At 43.0% G+C, this 19,672-nt stretch overlaps 1 protein-coding gene across 1 annotated transcript; it reads right to left on the reverse strand.

The window, feature by feature from the left end:
• Positions 1-9,384: 9,384 nt before the first annotated feature.
• On the reverse strand, positions 9,385-18,008 carry LOC133022546 (UNC93-like protein MFSD11). Its single transcript, XM_061089365.1, has 14 exons — positions 17,817-18,008; positions 15,659-15,813; positions 15,524-15,579; positions 13,847-13,954; positions 13,684-13,763; positions 13,503-13,599; positions 13,125-13,183; positions 12,869-13,025; positions 11,285-11,328; positions 11,129-11,194; positions 10,926-11,051; positions 10,621-10,795; positions 10,206-10,341; positions 9,385-10,071 (listed from the first exon to the last, which is right to left on the reverse strand). The coding sequence occupies exons 2-14, from the start codon at positions 15,752-15,754 to the stop codon at positions 9,922-9,924; spliced, it is 1,350 nt and encodes a 449-aa protein (XP_060945348.1). The 5' UTR covers positions 15,755-15,813; positions 17,817-18,008; the 3' UTR covers positions 9,385-9,921.
• Positions 18,009-19,672: the final 1,664 nt, after the last annotated feature.

Consider the following 19,672-nt stretch of genomic DNA (forward strand, 5'->3'; position numbering starts at 1 on the left):
GCTCTTCATCTTATCAAAGGTCTTCATCAATAAGAAGTCACAAACAAAAGGCCGCCTTTCTTTTTTAATGTATTTAAATACTATAAGATGTTCGTACTTGCACTACCAGTTTAAATAAAGTCCTGCACAGAGAGGACTCAGACTCTGGTGCCCCCTGCTGGTGGAGAGGTCTCACCTCCTGTAGTGCTGTCGGACCTGCTCCAGAGCGTAGACAGTGAAGGGCCGGATGGATCTGTGTGAGGGGAAGGCTGGAGTGGAGGGCAGCGTCACCACGTACCTGAGACACACACACACAGACACACACAGACACACACACACACACACAGACACACAGAGCTCAGTGGTATCAGAGGCTGCTCAGCTCCTCCTCACACTGACCTCTGACCCTGACAGTCTGGACTCACGGGCCGGGCGTGTGCTTGACGACAGGTCGGTCACAGGAGAGGCAGTGGAATCTGTCCACCAGTTGTCTGGAAGAAAACACAAACATCAGTGTGTAGTTGTTGTTTTTCCACATGATGAGATATTGTGTGTCGGTACCAGAGGAATCCAGCAGGACTGAAACAGACTCGTACTTCCTGATGCCGGCAGCGTCCTCGTGCTCCGGAGCTCCCTGGGTCTGCAGCTTCTCGTGGATGTTCTTCCACCGCTCCTCCAGCTGCTTCTTCACAGAGTCCAGCTCGATCCTGTTGAGCTGTGGAGAGAGCAGAGGCCGGACGTCATCACAGACCCTGAGGACAGCTGGTTCCTCCAGACCTGAGAGGATCTCTACCTTGTGCTCCATCTCAGTGGAGAGCCGGTCCACCACCTGGTGCCAGTCCTGCTCCTGCCCGGTCACCTTGTGCAGCAGCTCGTGGAACATGGTGTTCAGCTGCTCCGTCACCGAGTCCAGCTGCAGGCGACTCACCTTGTGGTCCACAGCACATCTGTCAGCTTCCTTCAGGTGAGAAGAGACCAAGTTCACACCAGAAGAAACAACACAAATCCAACGTGACTCCAGAGACAGAGATTCCTCTTCATGGCTGAACGTTTAAAAACCTGGATATGAACGGACTGTTTTTGATCGGGTGACGATTCAAAACGAGTGGATCAAAACCGTATAAACATATTTTCAGTGTCAATATTAAAATAAAACAATACCTTGTTTGAAGTTATTACACATTAATCATGCGTTCACCTCCATGTGGATCTGCATCTGTCGGCCGTCCTCCTGCAGACGTCTGGTCGTTTCCTGCAGGTTCTCACACTCGGCCTGAAGCTGAAGCATCGTGATCTTCACGTGGATCACCAGCTCCTCGCTCTGACACACACACACAGACACACACACACACACACACGCACACACACACACACACTCGAGTGTTCCTCTAAAGGTTGAGGTATAAAACCTGTTTCAGACGTGAGGAACCAGCTGCAGATCCAGATCCACTCACCTTCTCCTGGTTGCTCCTCAGGCTTCCTATCAGAGCTGTTTGCTGCTTCAGTTGATCCATCAGGTCTTCAGACACATCCTGAAAACCTAAATAAAACATCGAACCATTTAAACAAACATATAATATGTCAAATGTAACTTTAACTGAAACTGTTAAAATAATGAATTGATGGAAACAAACAAGAGGAACGAATTATAAAACAGTTTGAAGATCCAACATTGTTGTAAAGAGTGAAGAAGCTGCAGGAGAAGCTGGAACATCTGGAGTCCAAAGGTATGAAAGGTCCAGAACAAAGATTCAATAATCAGATCTAGAAGTTTCCTCTAAGATGTGAGAGCAGATCTTCTCTTTCTGCTGCGTTGGCCCAGTTGTCTTCTCTGTAAACAGCTGACTCAGGGTTTCTTCACCTCTGTTGGCGATGGCGTCTCTGAGCGGAGTCAGCTGGGCGTGGTCGACCTTCTCCTCCTCCAGCGCCGACACACGAGCCTCCAGCCGCTGGAACTTCTCCTTCAGCCGGACGGCGTTCCTCAGGGTCTCCACCGTGTCCGAGTACAGATCCAAGTTCCTGGTCTTCCAGGATGTTGACGAGCTCTCTGTGATTGGCCGGCTGCTCGACTCCTCCTGGAAGACGTCTCCAGGAATCCCAGGAGAAGGAGGAGCTGCCCTCCTGACGGTGTCGATGACGGGGCGAGGGGAGGAGGAGGGGCTTATGATGAAAGGTTCGGGTTCGACCTCATCAATATCACCCCCCCCGTTCAAAAGCTCCTGTAGAGAAGAAGAAATAACGAGACTGAACCACTGATTCACATTGAGTTCATCGACTCTGATGTTAGTGAGTCTCAGTCAAACAAAGTAGATTGTGAGCTTCATATGACCGTGCCATTGATCCTCCAAGATTCTTAAATTCAAGATTCTTAAGATTCAAGTGGTGGTGATGGTCTGAAGTGGGTGGAGCCAAAAACAAAGGAACCAGCAAAGTGACTGGTTCAGAATCTTGGTTTAAAGTCACAGAGCTCATATAGAGAAAACTGTCTTTGTTTTCATTATGCCTCCATTTATTTCTTTGTGCACATGATTTGAAATGTTAAAGGGAGGCTGCCCCCCCCATCTCCAGGGTCTGTGTCTCACCTGGTGAAGCTTCCCTGAGTCGCTGAGCAGAGCCGAGCTCATCTGGTCCCAGGTCACGCAGCCTCTCAGCTCCTCCGGCTCGGGACGCTTGTGAAACGAGTCCCTCAGACTTCTCTGCCACAGCGAGAAGACAAGAGGTTCACGTATTAATTGTGGGACATTTGGCCGGAGACAGTTTGGGAGCTGAGGAGCAGCTGAGGACAGTGTCTCATCGTGGACTCGTCCTCACTGAGACACTCACCAGAGACTCGTCCAGGTCGTCCACACGGCGGCAGCTCGTCTCCACAGACATCTGGACACAGGACAGAGGAAGAACACGTCCACATGTTGGGTTTGGAAATCCAGACATGATGAGTCAGTTATTATTAAGTCTTAAATATGTCGGAAAAATACAAATGATCTTATTGTTATAAACTTTAAAAAGCTAACAACAATTTGAAGATCACACAGCATTAGAGCAGAGTTATAAAACTAAAAGAGGCTACAGATAAAAAAGAGACAAGATGAGATGTAAGATTATATAATGATTAAAATTGACGGTAAGATTCTAAAACATCTGTAAAACGTGTCTAATAGAGAATTTAATAATAATAATCAATAAATAATAATGTTCAAAATAAACTATTTATCTCTTTTCTGGGGGAAATACTTTTAAATATAAAGTTGGAAAATATTTTATACACACTTATTCATCACAAGTATTTTAACTATTATTTTACAGTTTGGACCAGTTGACAGAAGAAACTCGTCTCACCTTCTGCTGCTGATGGAGCTCGTTCATCTCGTCCATCAGAACGTCCTCCTGCCCACGGAGCTCCTGGAGGAGCCTCATGGCCTAGAGACACACACACGCACACACACACACACACACACACACACACACACACACACACACACACACACACACACACACACACACACACGGAGTATAATTAGAGCTATGAAGAGTATTTGTATGATTGTGTGATCACATTCACCTGAACACCAGGTCACAGTGACTTTACCCTTTGGACACTAAATGTTCTCAGTTCATCTGTAAAGGTTCAGTGTGTGAGATTCAGGCAGAATCTGAATATAAAATAATCCTAGTGATGTTTTCACTCGTGTGTTTCATCTAAACTGTATGAGTTGTTGTTTTCTTTACCCAATAATGAGCCTTTGTATTTATATACTTGTTTTTATGCATGTTTTTTCCCAGTAGCCCAGACTGGACAGAAAACATAACACCTCCGGCCACTGGGTGTCAGCAGCGAGGAGACGCAGTAAAGTGAAGTTACACAATAAAATAAAACATTATATGTGTCAAGCTTCTAACATTAAAATAAGAGATAGAGGAGATGTCGACTGTTCTCCCAGCTGCGTCACCAGCTGTGAACTGGGAACAACCCGAGGAACGAAACAAAGAGACGAAACAAAGACGAAGAAGAACTGAACCGTGACAGATGAGACAAATCCAGCTGCTGCTCTGTTTTCACATCATCTGCTCTTCACCAGCGTTATTTAAACTTCCTGTCAGAGACTGTTGGCCCAGTAAACAGCTACATCTCATTTGCTCCTTATAATTGTGTGTGTGCGTGTGTGTGTCTGTTTGTGTGTGTGTGACAAAGGACATTCCTGAGCTTATGTGAGGTCGTGTTTAACTTGTGTCAAATGTGCCGGGACATGAAATGATGCATAGCGGCCCCCCCCCCACCACCACCACACACTGCTTCACGGTGAGAATCACTAACAGAGAGTTAATAAGTTTCCTCTCTATCTCTCTCTACCGCACTCAGAGACAAACGAGTCAGACGAGACCTGATCCAGCACTGATGGTTTGGTCTGAGGCATTTCATATAAAGTAAAGTGTTTTCAGACACGTTCCTCACATGTTCCTCACACGTTCCTCACATGTTCCTCACATGTTTCTCACATGTTCCTCACATGTTCTGCAGGTTCTGTCTGTGAGAACAAACATCTGAGTCAGTGTCTCTGGACATGTTCTGGATCTTCTCCTGCAGCCTCCTGGTAAAATGTGTGTAACATGTCAGAGTCCATGTGAGGAACCAGCAGGACAATGTGTGGAAGCTTCCCAGTGAGCGAGTGGACGTGAAACTAGAAGAACACAAACATCTCAGGATGAAGAAGAGGAGCTGGACATGTAGAAGAGAGAATAATTCATTTTTCCTAAAGATATATATATATATATTTATGAGATAAACATTCTTAGAGATGTTCTTGATGTTCTTGATGTTCATGAGAATGAGGAGAAGCGACCTCCCGGACAGAAGAGGCCTTCGTTAATCTTTAAGCTGCTGCCTCAGTTAGAGAGTCGTCCATTAACAGAATCTCATTAACTGCACTTTGAACAGGAAACGTTTCTCACACGTTCTCACTGCTTCACTTCAGGAACTTCTACACACTTTCAACCAGAAGCTCAGTGAAGCTCGTTCCTCTGTCAAGGCCCAACAGGTCAAAACGAGCTGCACCAGCTCACACACTCAGAAATATCCGTCCTCTAAATACGTCTGATTATTTTATCAATATCCATAAATTATTCACTGGGGAAAAAGGGGAAATGTTCAAAAACATGCACTGAAGTTGAATGTGTTCTTCTCTGACACAAAGCACTTCCTTCCACCAAGTTTACTGGAAATCTCTTTAGTTTCAGTTTGAACAAACAACTGGGACGGGGGTGAAAACATAACCTCCTTGTCTGAGGGAATAAGCACTTTGATTGAGAGTGCCCCCTAGTGTTCGAACTGATACACGTGACGTGTGGTTCAGCGAACACTGTAGAAAAGAGACAGTGTTTATATTATTAGTGCTTTTAGTGATGTTGTCACCCCTGTGCGTTTGTGCGTTTGTGCGTTTGTGAGCGAGACGACACACAACTACTGGACGGAGTTTCATCGTTTTGGTGCAGAAGCAGATTCTCTAAATTAAAAGATGGAGACAGAACGTTCCTCACACTGTCGCTGATTCCTCAGAGAATCTTTTCTGGATGTTATCAGAGATGTTTAGAGGACGGACTTGTATGAGTGTGTGTGATGTGGAGCATTGTACTTTAAGGGAATCTCTCCCATGCACATCTCCCAGTAAGTGTGTGATGTCGATACCATTATTAGAATCATTACGACTCTTTCTCTCTTGTTTGTGGTTTGATAGAAGTTCTGCTTGTTTGTCGCTGCCTATGTTGCATCTGTAAAATGAGCACTGAATAAAAAGCCGGGGTGAACGAGGTGGACGAGGTGAAGGAGGTGGACGAGGTCACGCCGGGTCACCTCCTCATGCTGGAGTCAGGGGATACACCAGTTGACCACCGAGGACATGAATGATTCACGAGGAGTTCTGAAAGAAGCTGCATCACCTGCACCATGTCCTGCTTTTCACCTGAGAGCTATTCATCCCCTGACAGCCAGAGTCATCTCTTCAGGGGGCTAATTACCCCCCCGGCTCTCAGAGGAGGGCCGCCATCAGCAGAGAGACAGGAAGTCTGGATAGCGTCACAGAAACACCTCCAGCTCTCAGATGTTCTCCTGTGATCAACCTTCGTTCCTCGGGGAACAGCTGATGTTCTGCATGGAGCTGACCTTCACGTCTTCAGCTCTGAACACCAGCAGCTCAACAGAAACCTGAACGGAGACACGGGGTCATATGAGACCCGGGTGGCGCCCGGCTCCTATTGTTCCCGCCTGTCATCGACAGCTCAACACCACGCTGACAAGTTCACCGCCAGAGAGGGAGAGAAGAAGAAGAGTGATCATCTGCCTCAGGGTCAGAGAGGAACAAACAGGAAGTGGATTCAGATCCAAGCTGCTGCTGAACCTCTTCATCTGAACTGAGCCTCAGTGATGTCACACAAACAGAAGCACCTGGTGTGAAGTCACTTCCTGTGTGTAGCTACGACACAACTTCACCTCAACGTGTCGACAAACTGAGAGAAACACAATCCATCACTTCTCCACTGTCTCCTGAGTGTTAATAATCAATAATTAATAATCAATAAGGATCTGTACGGGTCACGATGTAAAGAGCTGATTCATCACAACAACTCCTTTTGTTTAAAAAACACTTTGATTATTTCATATTTCTTTGTATAGAGCCTGAATAACATATCATGTGTTAGTATAAATAAAATATCATAAATATATAGAACTTGAGTTTACATAAATTCATATAGAATAATAGTTTTCTTTGCATGTTCTATTCTGTCAAATAAAAGTTTTATATCTGCAAATAAAGAAACTGATTTTTCTGTGAAGTATGGTCATAAAACATCATCACCAGATAAAGTATGATCGGAGCAGAGACTTTATTAAAACCAAAGTTTTGTAATCTGGCAAAATAAAACTACTCAATTACAAGTGTAAAGGAATATTTGTGTATTTTTTGTTATCATTTTTAATGTCAGTATTTACAATTAAATAAACAATTTGATTTCATAAAAAGACACCTTTATTATAAAGCACTTTACAATACTAAGCAGAAGGTTTGACATTGTTTTCAGTGGGATTTTAGATTAAGAACTAAAACACTAAAGAATATATAATATATTAATAATATATTGTAGGATTTAAAACGTGAAGAAACATAAAACAACAGTACAAACACTTTATTAATAAATTCAGTGAAGTGGTTTAAACACGTTAAGATGATCTGGTTCATTAATGACTAAATTAAGTAGTTTTATATGTTTACAGTTATAACTTGAACTGTGTGAAGAGTCGGTTCCTCACCTCGGACACTCCGGCCTCGCAGCTCTGGATCCGGGACCGGAGCTCCTGGTCCTCCGCCGCCGGGGCTCCGGGTGAGGGACCCGGGTCTGAGGCTGAGGAGCCCGGGTCCTGGAGCCCGGATCCGGGTGAGGCGGCCGGGTCCTGGAGCCCGGATCCGGGTGAGGAGCCCGGGTCTGAGGCTGAGGAGCCCGGGTCCTGGAGCTGCTCCACGGCCCGGTCCTCCAGCTGCAGCGGCCCCTCCCCTGCGGCCCCGGGGAGCCCCCCCGCAGTGAGGCCGGAGGCAGAGCCCCCCCAGCGGGTCTTCAGCTCCCGGAGCCCGAGCTGCCGGAGCACCGCCCGGAGCAGGGCGTGCAGGGCGGGGAAGTTAACGGTTCCCTGAGACGTCCCGATGGATAAATCCAACAACTCATCCAGGGTGAACTCACACATCTCGGATTTACTCAGTTTACTCTTTTATTTAAGTTGTTAAAATTAAGTTATTTACGTTAACTAAGTTACTAAAGTAAACTAAGTTACAAACGTTAGTCAACTTATTTAGGTTAAGTTACTAAATTTAGCTCAGTTATTAAAGTTAACTTGTTCTTTAAGTTAACTAAGTTATTCAAGTTAACTAAGTTATTAAAGTGGCTAAGTTATAAACGTTAGCTAATCTCTGCAACTTCACTGTAACGTAAATAAAACTAAAGAAAAGGTAAATAATTGGTAAATAAATATATATAAAAAGTTAAATAAATGTAAACAAAGTTAAATATAAGGAAAATACATATATTCAAAAGGTAAATAAAAAGGTAAACAAAGGTAAATCCAGTCACCGAGGTGTTTGCGGGTCAGTCCCAGTTTCCGGGATCAAACTAATCTCAGGTTCGGTCACTGGATGAAAACATGTTCCGAGACAAATCCGAGGAATCAAACTACAGACTCACACCGGAAACACACACACCTTCTCTTCAAAGTAAAATACAGAAGAAAAACTGCCACAAGTTAGTTGGAACAGGATTTAGCTGAAGAGCCAATTTCTTCAGGTTTGAGGAAAATCAAACAGAATATACTAATATCAGTAACTCGTGAATGTAAAAGTCCAAATTAATTTTGAAATTTGTTTATCACAAATTCTGTGTCATCACTGGAAATTGCTGCAACAGTGAAAAGTCTCAGTCTGAATTTGAAAACTTGACTTAGAAATAAATTGTATTGGAAAGATAATGTGATTGTTCAAGTCTGAGCGTCGCATTTGTTTAAGTTTGGACGTTCAATGAAAACTGAAATTTTACCGCTGTAGATTCATGAAGACTTTAATTATTCAGACTCAGATAAAATGCAACACAACAATCTAAAGTTTATACAAAAGACCAAAAGAGAAAACAACAAACTAACGTTTTATTTATTTCTTTTCTTCAGTGAAGTTTTTCTTTTACTAAAACAAAAAAAGGTGGATGTTGTCATTTTTCTTTCTTCAGGAGTTGATATTATCTCATTCATTTCTGTTTATTCTGTTATTTTACTGTGTTTTATTGAAATACGTCAATTGAATTAATTGTATTTTATTTTCACGGATGGATCAGAGGTAGTATTTAACCATTTCCTCTTGACACCCCGGATTCCCACGGTGGCGGTGTTACCTGTTGCTAGGCAACAAGAGGCCAGTCAGGCTTCCTTCAGGAAACAAGACAATGTTGAACTCCCTATAAACACAACATTATTAATTAATAACAACTTACTCTAATTCTATCTATTCTATCTTAATCTTAATTTAACAACATGTAAAGGTGGGTGGTGCAATCTTTACTCATGCAGCATAACTTGACTTTAGTTAGTTGATTATATTTATAGACTTAGATCTATTTATTTTATTGTTTCTGTTATGGTAGGTTTTTGTCTATTGGCTGAGAGATGAGTTAAGATTTGTTTAAAGAATAATCATCAGAAGTAGAAACTTCATGTGTGAATCATTTTCCATTAAACTGTCAAACAGACACAGGAGAGCAAATTAAAACAAGGTTTGAATTAAGGTTTCAAATAAATTCTCTGGCTCTTCCCCTTTAACTGCAGCTCAGCTCAGATTATTATAACCAAATATTTCACAGATTATTCCAGTGAACACAACATTTATGTTTAAAATGACATTTTATTGGTGATAAAAACAAGCAAGCGAAGGTTGGGGGGTCATTATTACATTCAAGTATAAAATCATCTTCAAAATTCACATGCAGTTCCCTTAATATCCTGGAGATTTGATTTGGGACATAAAATAAAACGTGTGCAAACCAAAAGCCTCGTGTTTTATTTGACTTTTACCCAAAATATGTGATGTCATTCAGAGCATGACACTTTAAAGAGAGAATAAAAAAACTACAGCATCATTTGTTTTTTGCACCACAACATGAGACAAGACGACACGTGGACTCGCCCGTGTTCAGCATCAGAGTGACAGGAGAGAGGATGGGGGGGGGAATGTTCGTACAACGCTGGAGATTAAAAAGAAAAGAGTGAATCTGCAGCCGCGGCAGCAGCTCTGTGGCAAAGTGAAATAAAACATACAGATAAAAGTGAAGGTTTTGTTATCGTGAACGAAGACGGACTCTTCTGTCTCTCAGGCACGAGCCAAACCCTGCTGTGCCCTCCTCTTCCTCACCGGGAGCAGATCAGATGCTGTCGTAGTCGGATGCCCGCCGGCTGGACTCGGCCACGAAGAACGATATCGTGCCCAGAAAACCCGACAGGACCAGGATGAGCAGCTGCCAGTGCAGCAGCAGGTAGTTACTGTAGAAGAAGGCTAGAGCGGCCATGATGGACTGCAGGGGGAAATAACACGAGACAGGAAATGAGTCAAATGGAAACAATGAAGAATGAAACTCGGATCCAACACGAGAGGACGAATGTGATGCAATCTGAACATGAAAATATGAGCAGGCAGATCTAAAGTCACCTGGATGAAAAAGAAGACGGCGAAGGCTGGAGCGCTGTTGTCTCGGAACGTGACGCCGATGATGCTGAGCAGCTGCGTGTTGAAGCAGCTGTCGCCCAAACCCAGCAGGAAGCTGCAGAGCATCGCCACGGCAACGCTGAACACAACACACAGACGTTAAGTTTCCTTAAAGAACAGTTTATGAAAACTAATTATTCTGAATAAAGATGGACGACATGACAGCTCCCATGAGAAAGGCTCAATCATCTGGATCGCCCCCTTGTGGCCGGCTGCAGTATAGGTCATAAATACCCCCTGCAGATGGGACATGGACCAAACTATGAACAATTTCCATATCTGTGTCGGGGGGCTCATCCTCTAACAACCCGTCCACGCCCTCAGGTCTGAGCTGTGTCCTGGACGTGGCTCCTCGTACCTCGGGGTGATGAAGGCCTGCAGGTCGGTTCCCTCCTCCGGGGCCAGCGGAGCGTCGCTGGCAATGTTCAGGAAAATCAGGTAGAAAGCCACAAAGTGAGTGATGAGTCCCAGCAGCACCACCGGGTTCCTCCCAAACCGGTTGTTCTTGTTCAGCATCCCAAACACGCCCCCTCCTGCCAGGCAGAGGAAGGAAGGAGAACACAACTTGCTCAGCTCGTTTCCTCCTTCTCTCTCCAAACACGTGACAAACATGTGACACATTCTAAAGGAATGTTTGGACGAGTGGCAGCTCAGACAACTCACCCAAGATCTCGCCGATGCCGATGAAAATCCCAGAGATGCCAATCAGACTCTTTGCATCTTTGCCGAACCTCGTCATGGCGCCGATACACGTCCCGTACACGCCGCTGTAAAACGTGAGCTCCAAGCCTGATGGAGACAGAGCAGAGGTTTCACCATCGGCTCAGTTCAAGCTCCGCCTCCACAGGACGCCTCGTCCCACTCACCTGTGTATGCGATGGTGAAGCTCAGCAGCAGCATCTCTTTGGTGACAAAGATCTTACAAGCTTGAACTGCGAACAACAAAGTGGATGTTGACATGAGAGATGGTTGTGTTTAAAGGATCAAACCTCATGAAGTGTAAGTTCATGTGATAAACTTACTGAAAGCATCCAGAGCCTGTGAGCAGAGGCCGGAGTGAGGTGAGCTGCAAGAACACAAACACAAAATAACACAAACACAGAATGAGCCGCCAGAGAACCCGACACGGATTTAACTGGAAGATCTTCTCTTGAACAACTCCAACATTCACAGGCTCGTATTTTCTCTCAGACTTTTCACCTTTGTTGTGCAATAATGGTTAGGAGTGATACCATAAGATGATGTGCCTTTAGGCATTCAATAAATTTGGTTATCAAAATAAAATATAAAACATTAATATTTAAAATATTAATATTAAATCATAACTTTAGTTGATTTAAAGTTATCTCGGGGCACCACCCTTCACAGAAGGGAAACGATAGCCAATTTATTGATTAAGATCAGTCTCATTTAGATCTAGTTCAATAAGAAATCCTGGCTGCTCCTGCCTGGCATCTTCTCTTCGCATCCAAATCTACAAGAGGAGAGAAAGGTCGAGCTTCCAGCTCACCTTCTCAAGGAAATCTCCTCGCCCTTCAAGCTCTTCCAAACTCCTTGCAGCGACGCAATGTCCTGTAGGTAAGAACTTCAAACAAAGCAACTGAACTGCACAGCTCAACAGAACCGCGGAAGCACAGACCACATGAGCCAGAAGACTTCACACAATCGTCAGGACGAACTGCTCACTTAACTACAGCAACTTTCTCCCTTTCTGAGGACTGGTAACATACTGGGCTTAATTATTATACTAGACGAAGCAAGACTGTTTATTTGAATCTGTGTGGTGTTTTTAAAGTTTGATATATGTGGTGATATTGTGTTAAAGTTAAATGAAAGTTAATGTGAGTTACCCTCGACACAGACTCCTCCATTATCCGATTAGCATTTTCACAGACACACGGGGCCATTTTAAAAGCCCACAGGAAGGTGTGACAACCATTTTGAGATCCCGTCATTCACTCAAACACACCCACATGCACATCTTGGTTGAGCTAATACGTTTTGTTAGTAATTTGTGTTTTTATACTTTATTATGTTTATAATAAATGTTTTCTTTAAAAAATGTTCCTTCATTAATGTTGCATAAGTGCATTTTGCCAACCTCTACACTGTCAAGAACTCTATACGCCTTATCTAATCTCATTATATAATCTTTAATAGTAAATATTGAGATTTCTAATTGAACTAGATCTAAATGAGACTGATCTTAATCAATAAATTGGCTCAATAAATTGGCTATCTTTTCCCTTCTGTGAAGGGTGGTGCCCCGAGAGAACTTTAAATCAACTCAAGTTATGATTTAATATTCATATTTTAAATATTAATGTTTTTATATTTTATTTTGATAACTAAATTATTGAACGCCTAAAGGCACACCATCTTATGGTATCACTCCTAACCATTATTGCACAACAACAACAAGCATCTTGGCTCCGCCTCTCTTCTTCTAACAAACCAGAGAATCAGCTGAGATCTTCCTCCAGTGAAGAACAGTGCTGCTCTTTCTCAGGCTTGTTTAATAATGTTACCAGACGTTTGACCTACTCGTATTTACAGACATGTAACTGAAATGCATTGTTCCTGTCAAACCAACATATCAAACCTACGTGTCAGTGGAAGTCTCTGTGGACTCGGCCTGCAGCAGCGACTCTGTGACCTCGGGGGTGGACGACTCGGGGTCCGGCCTCCGGATCAGAAAGAAGAGGAAGCAGCCGACCAGGCTGATCACCGTCAGAGAGATGAAAACCGTCTGCCGGTCTTTGTCTGAGACAAAAAACACGAGTCACACTTAGCTTCTCATGGGAGGTAACCATGGGAACCAGTGCCGAGCAGTAATGTAAAGTGTTGATGTGAGGCAGCTACCTGTGATGTGAACGTGTCCATGCCAGGCAAAGTATATGTAGAGGTTTCCAAAGAACATGCTGCAGACACATGAATGATATTGAGTTGAGTGTGTGAACAGATGACCCAGAGGGACCTCACCACATCATGAGTGTTTCTACAAATGGGTTTCTAATAACTGTTCTCACTTTTCTACTATATTTTAATTGTTGCTCTTCTGACTCATTATTGAATTTAAACTAAAGAGCAGCTTGTTTTTATGAGGTAAGGACCAATCACATAAAAACGGCGTGGCCATTTTAGTTAGTGTGTTGCTGGTTCCTGGCCCTCAGTGATTGGCGCGATGAGTTTGACCGGTTTTCTTCACGGTCTTAACTCGATAAGAACTCCTGAGTTTACTTGCACTGCAGCAGAGCCCAGAATATGCCGCTGTTTCTGCCCATGTTGTTGTCAGTGGAGTTGATGGTGAGCACGTTTCCCTGCGCCGTCCAGAGCACTGGAGAACAAACACACTTATCCACATACAGGCAGAGGAGAATCGTTTGTTTCACAAATCAAAAGTTGGATTGTGTGTTGTTACCTGCTGCTCCTACTCCAACCAGCACGGACGCTGTGTAGAAGCTCCACGTGTACGGGTAGATGAACATAGCGATGTAGCCGCTGTGGAAACAACGTGAGGACGAGTCAGGAGCATGACTCAGCAGAAACAGGTGCAGACAGGAAACATGCGAGTCAGTGTTTACCTGTACAGAAGCCCACTGAAGAACATGGAGAGCTGTGGTCCGATGATGGTCACCACTGACGGAGCGATGAGGTTGGACGCAGAGAAAACTCCATAGATGATGGCCATGCTGGGGACAGACACAGATTGAGCTCTCACATCCAGTCAGTAGGTCAACTTAGAAACACAGGTGAACTCGCTGAAAGAGGAGATTCACGTCTTTCCTCTTGACAGAAAGAGTGTGTCCCCCTGTCTGTCTAAATAAATCTCTTAAATATATTTCCACATTTATTTATTCCCTCATTTCTGTGTGCTTATGCTAATGAGAAAGGCGGGCCTAACCGCAGTCTCATGCAGGATTGGTCACAGGAGTGTAATGATCCAGCCTTTCAATGCTGACTGGTGTCCAGTAGCTGTTTGCACTGTTGAGCCGGTTCACACTTAAAATGAACTAGTTCAAGTTCAGAGGGTTAGTTCAGGTTGTTTTTTATTGGGATGATTAAGGTGTCAGTATTCCTGACTGTGAGCGTCACGTCTCGTGTTCTACTGAGCACAAGTAGCGAGCAGAGGAGGAGGAAACAGAAACTCCAGCTCGGTACAAACCAGCTGCAGCTTCTGCTCTGCACATGAAGCAGCTGATCTCTGAGCAGATGTGACCAGAGAAACTCGCTGTTTTCACAGTTTCCACTGTTTTACAAAGTCACTCAGCAGCTGCTTCGCGGTGACGAGCTCAAGTCTGAGTCACTGCTTCTGTCTCTCAGCAAGTGTGTTGCACTGTGAGGGGCGGAGCCCCGGGACCTGTGTGTGCATGTGTGTATAGCTCCGTTGACCAATCCTGCTCGAGACTGAGTTTGGGACCGCCTTTCTCATTAGCATAAGCACACAGAAATTAGGGAATAAATAAATGTGGAAATAGATAAAGAAATAAATGAATACATGTGGACATAAATACAGAAGTAAATTAATCAATGTGTTAAACTTATTCCCACATTTATTCCAACTTTTATTTATTTAAACATTTATTTAATTTAACATTTAAGTGTTCTTATGTAATTGAGGTAGGAGGTCCCTCAGTCTCGAGCAGGATTGGTCAACACCAGTCAGCATTGAAAGGCAGAAGTAGAAGGGCTGGATCATTACACTCCTGTGACCAATCCTGCATGAGACTGCGATTTCCCGCCTTTGTCATTCGCATAAGAACACAGAAATGAGGGAATAAATACATTTTGAAATATATTTAAGACAATTATTAAGACATTTCTGTTGTTATAAGCGTATTTATTTATTTATTTCTGTATTAATTTATGTATTTCCTTTTTTATTTCTGTATTTATTTATACATTTATTTATTTATACTTAAGTCATGTATGGTCCTACATATATTTGACCGGTGGAAAAGAGGATTTATTGTAAGTGAGACGTTTGTCTGTTTGTGTTTTACAAGTCTGTAGAAACAATCTGTGATGATTGCTGCAAACAAATATCCCTACAGCAACAATTACTGAATCCCATGACCCCGTCTGTGGAGAACTTTATGATGGAGACAGTTCAACTCAGAATATTAATTTGTCCCATGACGACAGTTTGAGGAAAGCGATTTTGCAAACAGAAGAACTAGAACTCAGTGAAGCTCTTATCGTCATCAACCCTGTGAGACACTCAGTGATGTGTGAGTGAGGGGGGGGGGGGGGTTATGCACCTGGTGTATCCGCTCCCGTGGAACTCGGTGCTGTTGAAGCTCTTCAGAACTGTTTGCTGTAAAGACAAAGTGAGAGAAAGTGTTTAGTTGTGTTGTATCGAGTGGGATTGTGCGTCTCGAACAGGTCCAACGCACCTCGATGTTTCCACATGTTGTAAAAGCAGTGAACATGAACATGAAGCCGAAGCCCAGGATGATGATGTTCAGCAGCTTCTTCCCCTCGGGAGTCATGTTGAAGCTGTTTGAGGAAGTGAAGACGAAAAAAAACTCTGCTGGAGTGAACCACACGTCTGAGGAGGAAAAGAAGAAACACAAATACAAGAAGTGTGAAACATCCAAGAAACTTTGATGACCTCACTCAGTGCTTCGCCTCAGAATAGAAGAATAACATGACTCTGTGTTTTCGTACCAGTTGTTCTGAGACAAACTCAGACAGACAAGAGGACAGGGACGACTCGTGACAGCGTTACACTGCTGATCGGGCAAAGGCCGATTTATAGTCGGATTTTAGGCAGGCGCAAGCACGCAAGACACGCAACCCGCCCCCTGCGTGCCCCCTCTTGCGGCTTCCGTGCTTCCGCCAATTGTTCTAACTATACGACAAAGCGACGCGAGCCTCACGCAGCCCGCAAGGCTGTGATTGGTCAGCTTCTACATCCTGACCAGAGTCTAATTTCTGGTTTCATGCCCCATAATACCGGCAGAATTCACGGAAGATTTAGAAGAACGATTATGGACCAAATAGGAGAACGTTTGGCAGAAGAGATCCGAAACTATGACCACTTGTATAACCTGTCACTGACTGGCGGATTTGTATGGAGGACCATACATGACTTAAGTATAAATAAATAAATAAATAAATGTATAAATAAATACAAAAATAAATAAATAAATAAAAAAGGAAATAAATGAATACAGAAATAAATACGTTAATAACAACAGAAATGTCTAAATAAATGTCTTCCACATTTATTTATTTATTTATTTATTTCATTCCCTCATTTCAGTCTGGTATGCTAATGAGAAAGGCGGGCCTAGCCGCAGTCTCATGCAGGATTGGTCACAGGAGTTTATTGATCCAGCCCTTCTACTTCTGCCTTTCAATGCTGACTGGTGTCCAGTAGCTGTTTGCAGTGTTGAGCCGGTTCACACTTAAAATGAGCTAGTTCAAGTTCAGAGGGTTAGTTCAGGTTAGTTTTTATTGGGATGATTAAGGTGTCAGTAATCCTGACTGTGAGCGTCACGTCTCGTGTTCTACTGAGCACAAGGTCAACATCGTGATGCATCTAAGCATCGAGACATTTCCACACCTCTAGTGTGGAACGTGGTGAAACTGAACCCTTTCAAACTTAAGAAGAAAAAAAAAAAAACTTGCTCTGCCAGAGTCTGTCTTTTGGATAATTTTTTCGGTCCCAAGCCCGGATAAAGGAGGAGGGTTGGACGTAGAGCTAGCAATTCCACCCCACTTAACAGCCTTTTGATTCAATTTGATATTCTAACATTTTACAATATAGGACAAAATAGATTTTGTATGTGGGTCATGATTAAAGTAAGCATTAAAGTCATGAAGTTATTTTGAGATGTGATGGCCTATTTCCATGGCAAGATAACTATTAAAAAACAAGAATCAACAGAAGAATACAGAAGTGTATTGCATTCGCTTGAAGAAAAAAAGTTCTGTTTTTTTTTTTATTTTTTATTTTATTGAGAACCTATAATTATCTCAAATAAACAGAATTTAGTTTTTCAAGTGAATGCAATACGCTTCCGTAGAAGAAAGCTCATTTGTAGTTCTAAACATATTTAGGGTATTTTTTTCTCACTTTTTGTACGTCCTACAGCGACCATTACAATTATGCAAATTAGGCGATTACGTCATTTAGCGACTTCTAGCGACTTTTAGATCAGCCAATAGCTACTTTCCTTACTGAGGAGCTGGCAACACTGCTTGGAGAACCATAAACCAAAACAAGTCCGTCGAAGCAACTGCGTGGTCAGCCACAGTTGCAGTCGCAGTACTATATATCGGCCTTTAGACCAACAACACACAACACAGACTGAACTGTACTGAACCAGTATCTGAACTGGTTCCCACAGCTCGTGTATTTTAAACCGAGTTACAAACTTGTTGTGTTGGATCCTTGAAGCCCTGACTTCATGTGTGTTCTATCAGAAGTGAGGACCGACTCTCACCAGACGGGTTCTGGAGAGGAACCGGTCCGGACACAAGTCCCAGGAGACATGTCCTCTCAAAGTGTCCAACATTATAGAACCAAAGTAGATGTCCACTCACCGGCTATCTGGACGGACTCACTGGGCTGTTAGCATCGTTAGCTGCCGGTGGCTCAGGAATCCTCCTCCGGCCCGAGAGACCTGTGAACTACCGGGGACATGACGGTGTTCTCCGAAGACAACCGGGCTCCTGAAGTCTCTCCGCAGCACCGGGAAGCAGCGGCTGAACCGGAGGCTGTCACGTGATGGAGTCAGCTGACCAGCTAGCTTAGCCGTTAGCCGTTAGCACGACCCGCAGACACACACAGGCTGAGCTCAGCAGGATTCAGACTCACGGGATCGAGACTCACACAGTGTTGGTTCCGCTGTAGATTCATAAAGACTTTAATTATTCAGACTCAGATCAAATGCAACACAACAATCTAAAGTTTATACAAAAGACCAAAAGAGAAAACAGCAAACTGACGTTTTAATTATTTCCTTAAGTGAAGTTTTTCTTTTACTAACAGAAAGAAATGTGAATGTCACATTTCTTTCTTCAGTAATTTATATTATCTTATTCATTTGTTTATTCTCTCATTTTAATTTGTTGTATTGAAAAAAGTCAATTAATAGATCAATTCACAATGAGAAAGGTATTTTATTTTCACAGATGGACCAGATGTAGTATTTAACCATTTCTTTTGACGCCCCAGATTCCCACGTTGGCAGCGTTACCGGTTGCTAGGCAACAAGAGGCCAGTTAGGCTTCCTGCAGGAAACAAGAAAATGTCGAAACAAAACATTATTAATAAATAATAACTTACTATAATTTAACAACCTGTAAAGGTGGGTAGTGCAATCTTTACTCATGCAGCATAACTTGACTTAAGTTAGTTGAATATATTTATAGAATTTGATCTATTGTTTCTGTTAGCGTAGGTTTTGTCTATTGGCTGAAAGATGAGTTAAGATTTGTTTAAAGAATAATCATCAGAAGTAAAAACTTCATGTGTGAATCATTTTCCATTAAACTGTCAAACAGACACAGGAGAGCAAATTAAAACAAGGTTTGAATTTAGGTTTCAAATAAATTCTCTGGCTCCTCCCCTTTAACTGCAACTCAGATTATTGTAACCAAATATTTCACAGATTATTCCAGTGAACACAACATTTATGTTCAAAATGACATTTTATTGGTGATAAAAACAAGCAAGCGAAGGTTGGGGGGTCATTATTACATTCAAGTATAAAATCATCTTCAAAATTCACATGCAGTTCCCTTAATATCCAAAATATGTGATGTCATATAGAGCATGACACTTTAAAGAAAGAATAAAAAAACTACAGCATCATTTGTTTTTTGCACCACAACATGAGACAAGACGACACGTGGACTCGCCCGTGTTCAGCATCAGAGTGACAGGAGAGAGGATGGGGGGGGGGAATGTTCGTACAACGCTGGAGATTAAAAAGAAAAGACTGAATCTGCAGCCGCGGCAGCAGCTCTGTGGCAAAGAGAAATAAAACAAACAGATAAAAGTGAAGGTTTTGTTTGGTGAATCCCTTCAGGAAGATGAACGTGTTCGACTGTAAACGAGGACGGACTCTTCTGTCTCTCGGGCTCGAGCCAAACAGCCTCGGTTTATTTCATCTGAACCAAGTGAAGTCGTCCACTTGTGACACCAGAGGTTTCCTGGAACACAGTCGATCTGGATCCGATCACAACTGAGGTCACGTTGCATACGGTGTCTCATGAGGAACCAGACAAACAGGAAAACCAGGAAAACAAAAGAGCGAAGGTGAAATGGATTTACACTAGGGCTGCAACTAACGACTATTCTGATAGTCGATTAGTCACCGATTATTGAAACGATTAATCGACTTATCGGATTACGAATGACACAAATTCTCAATTGCAATTATTTAGCAAGCAGC

This window comes from Limanda limanda, chromosome 17 (genome assembly GCF_963576545.1).
Source record: "Limanda limanda chromosome 17, fLimLim1.1, whole genome shotgun sequence".
In the NCBI taxonomy this organism is placed as follows: Eukaryota; Metazoa; Chordata; class Actinopteri; order Pleuronectiformes; family Pleuronectidae; genus Limanda; species Limanda limanda.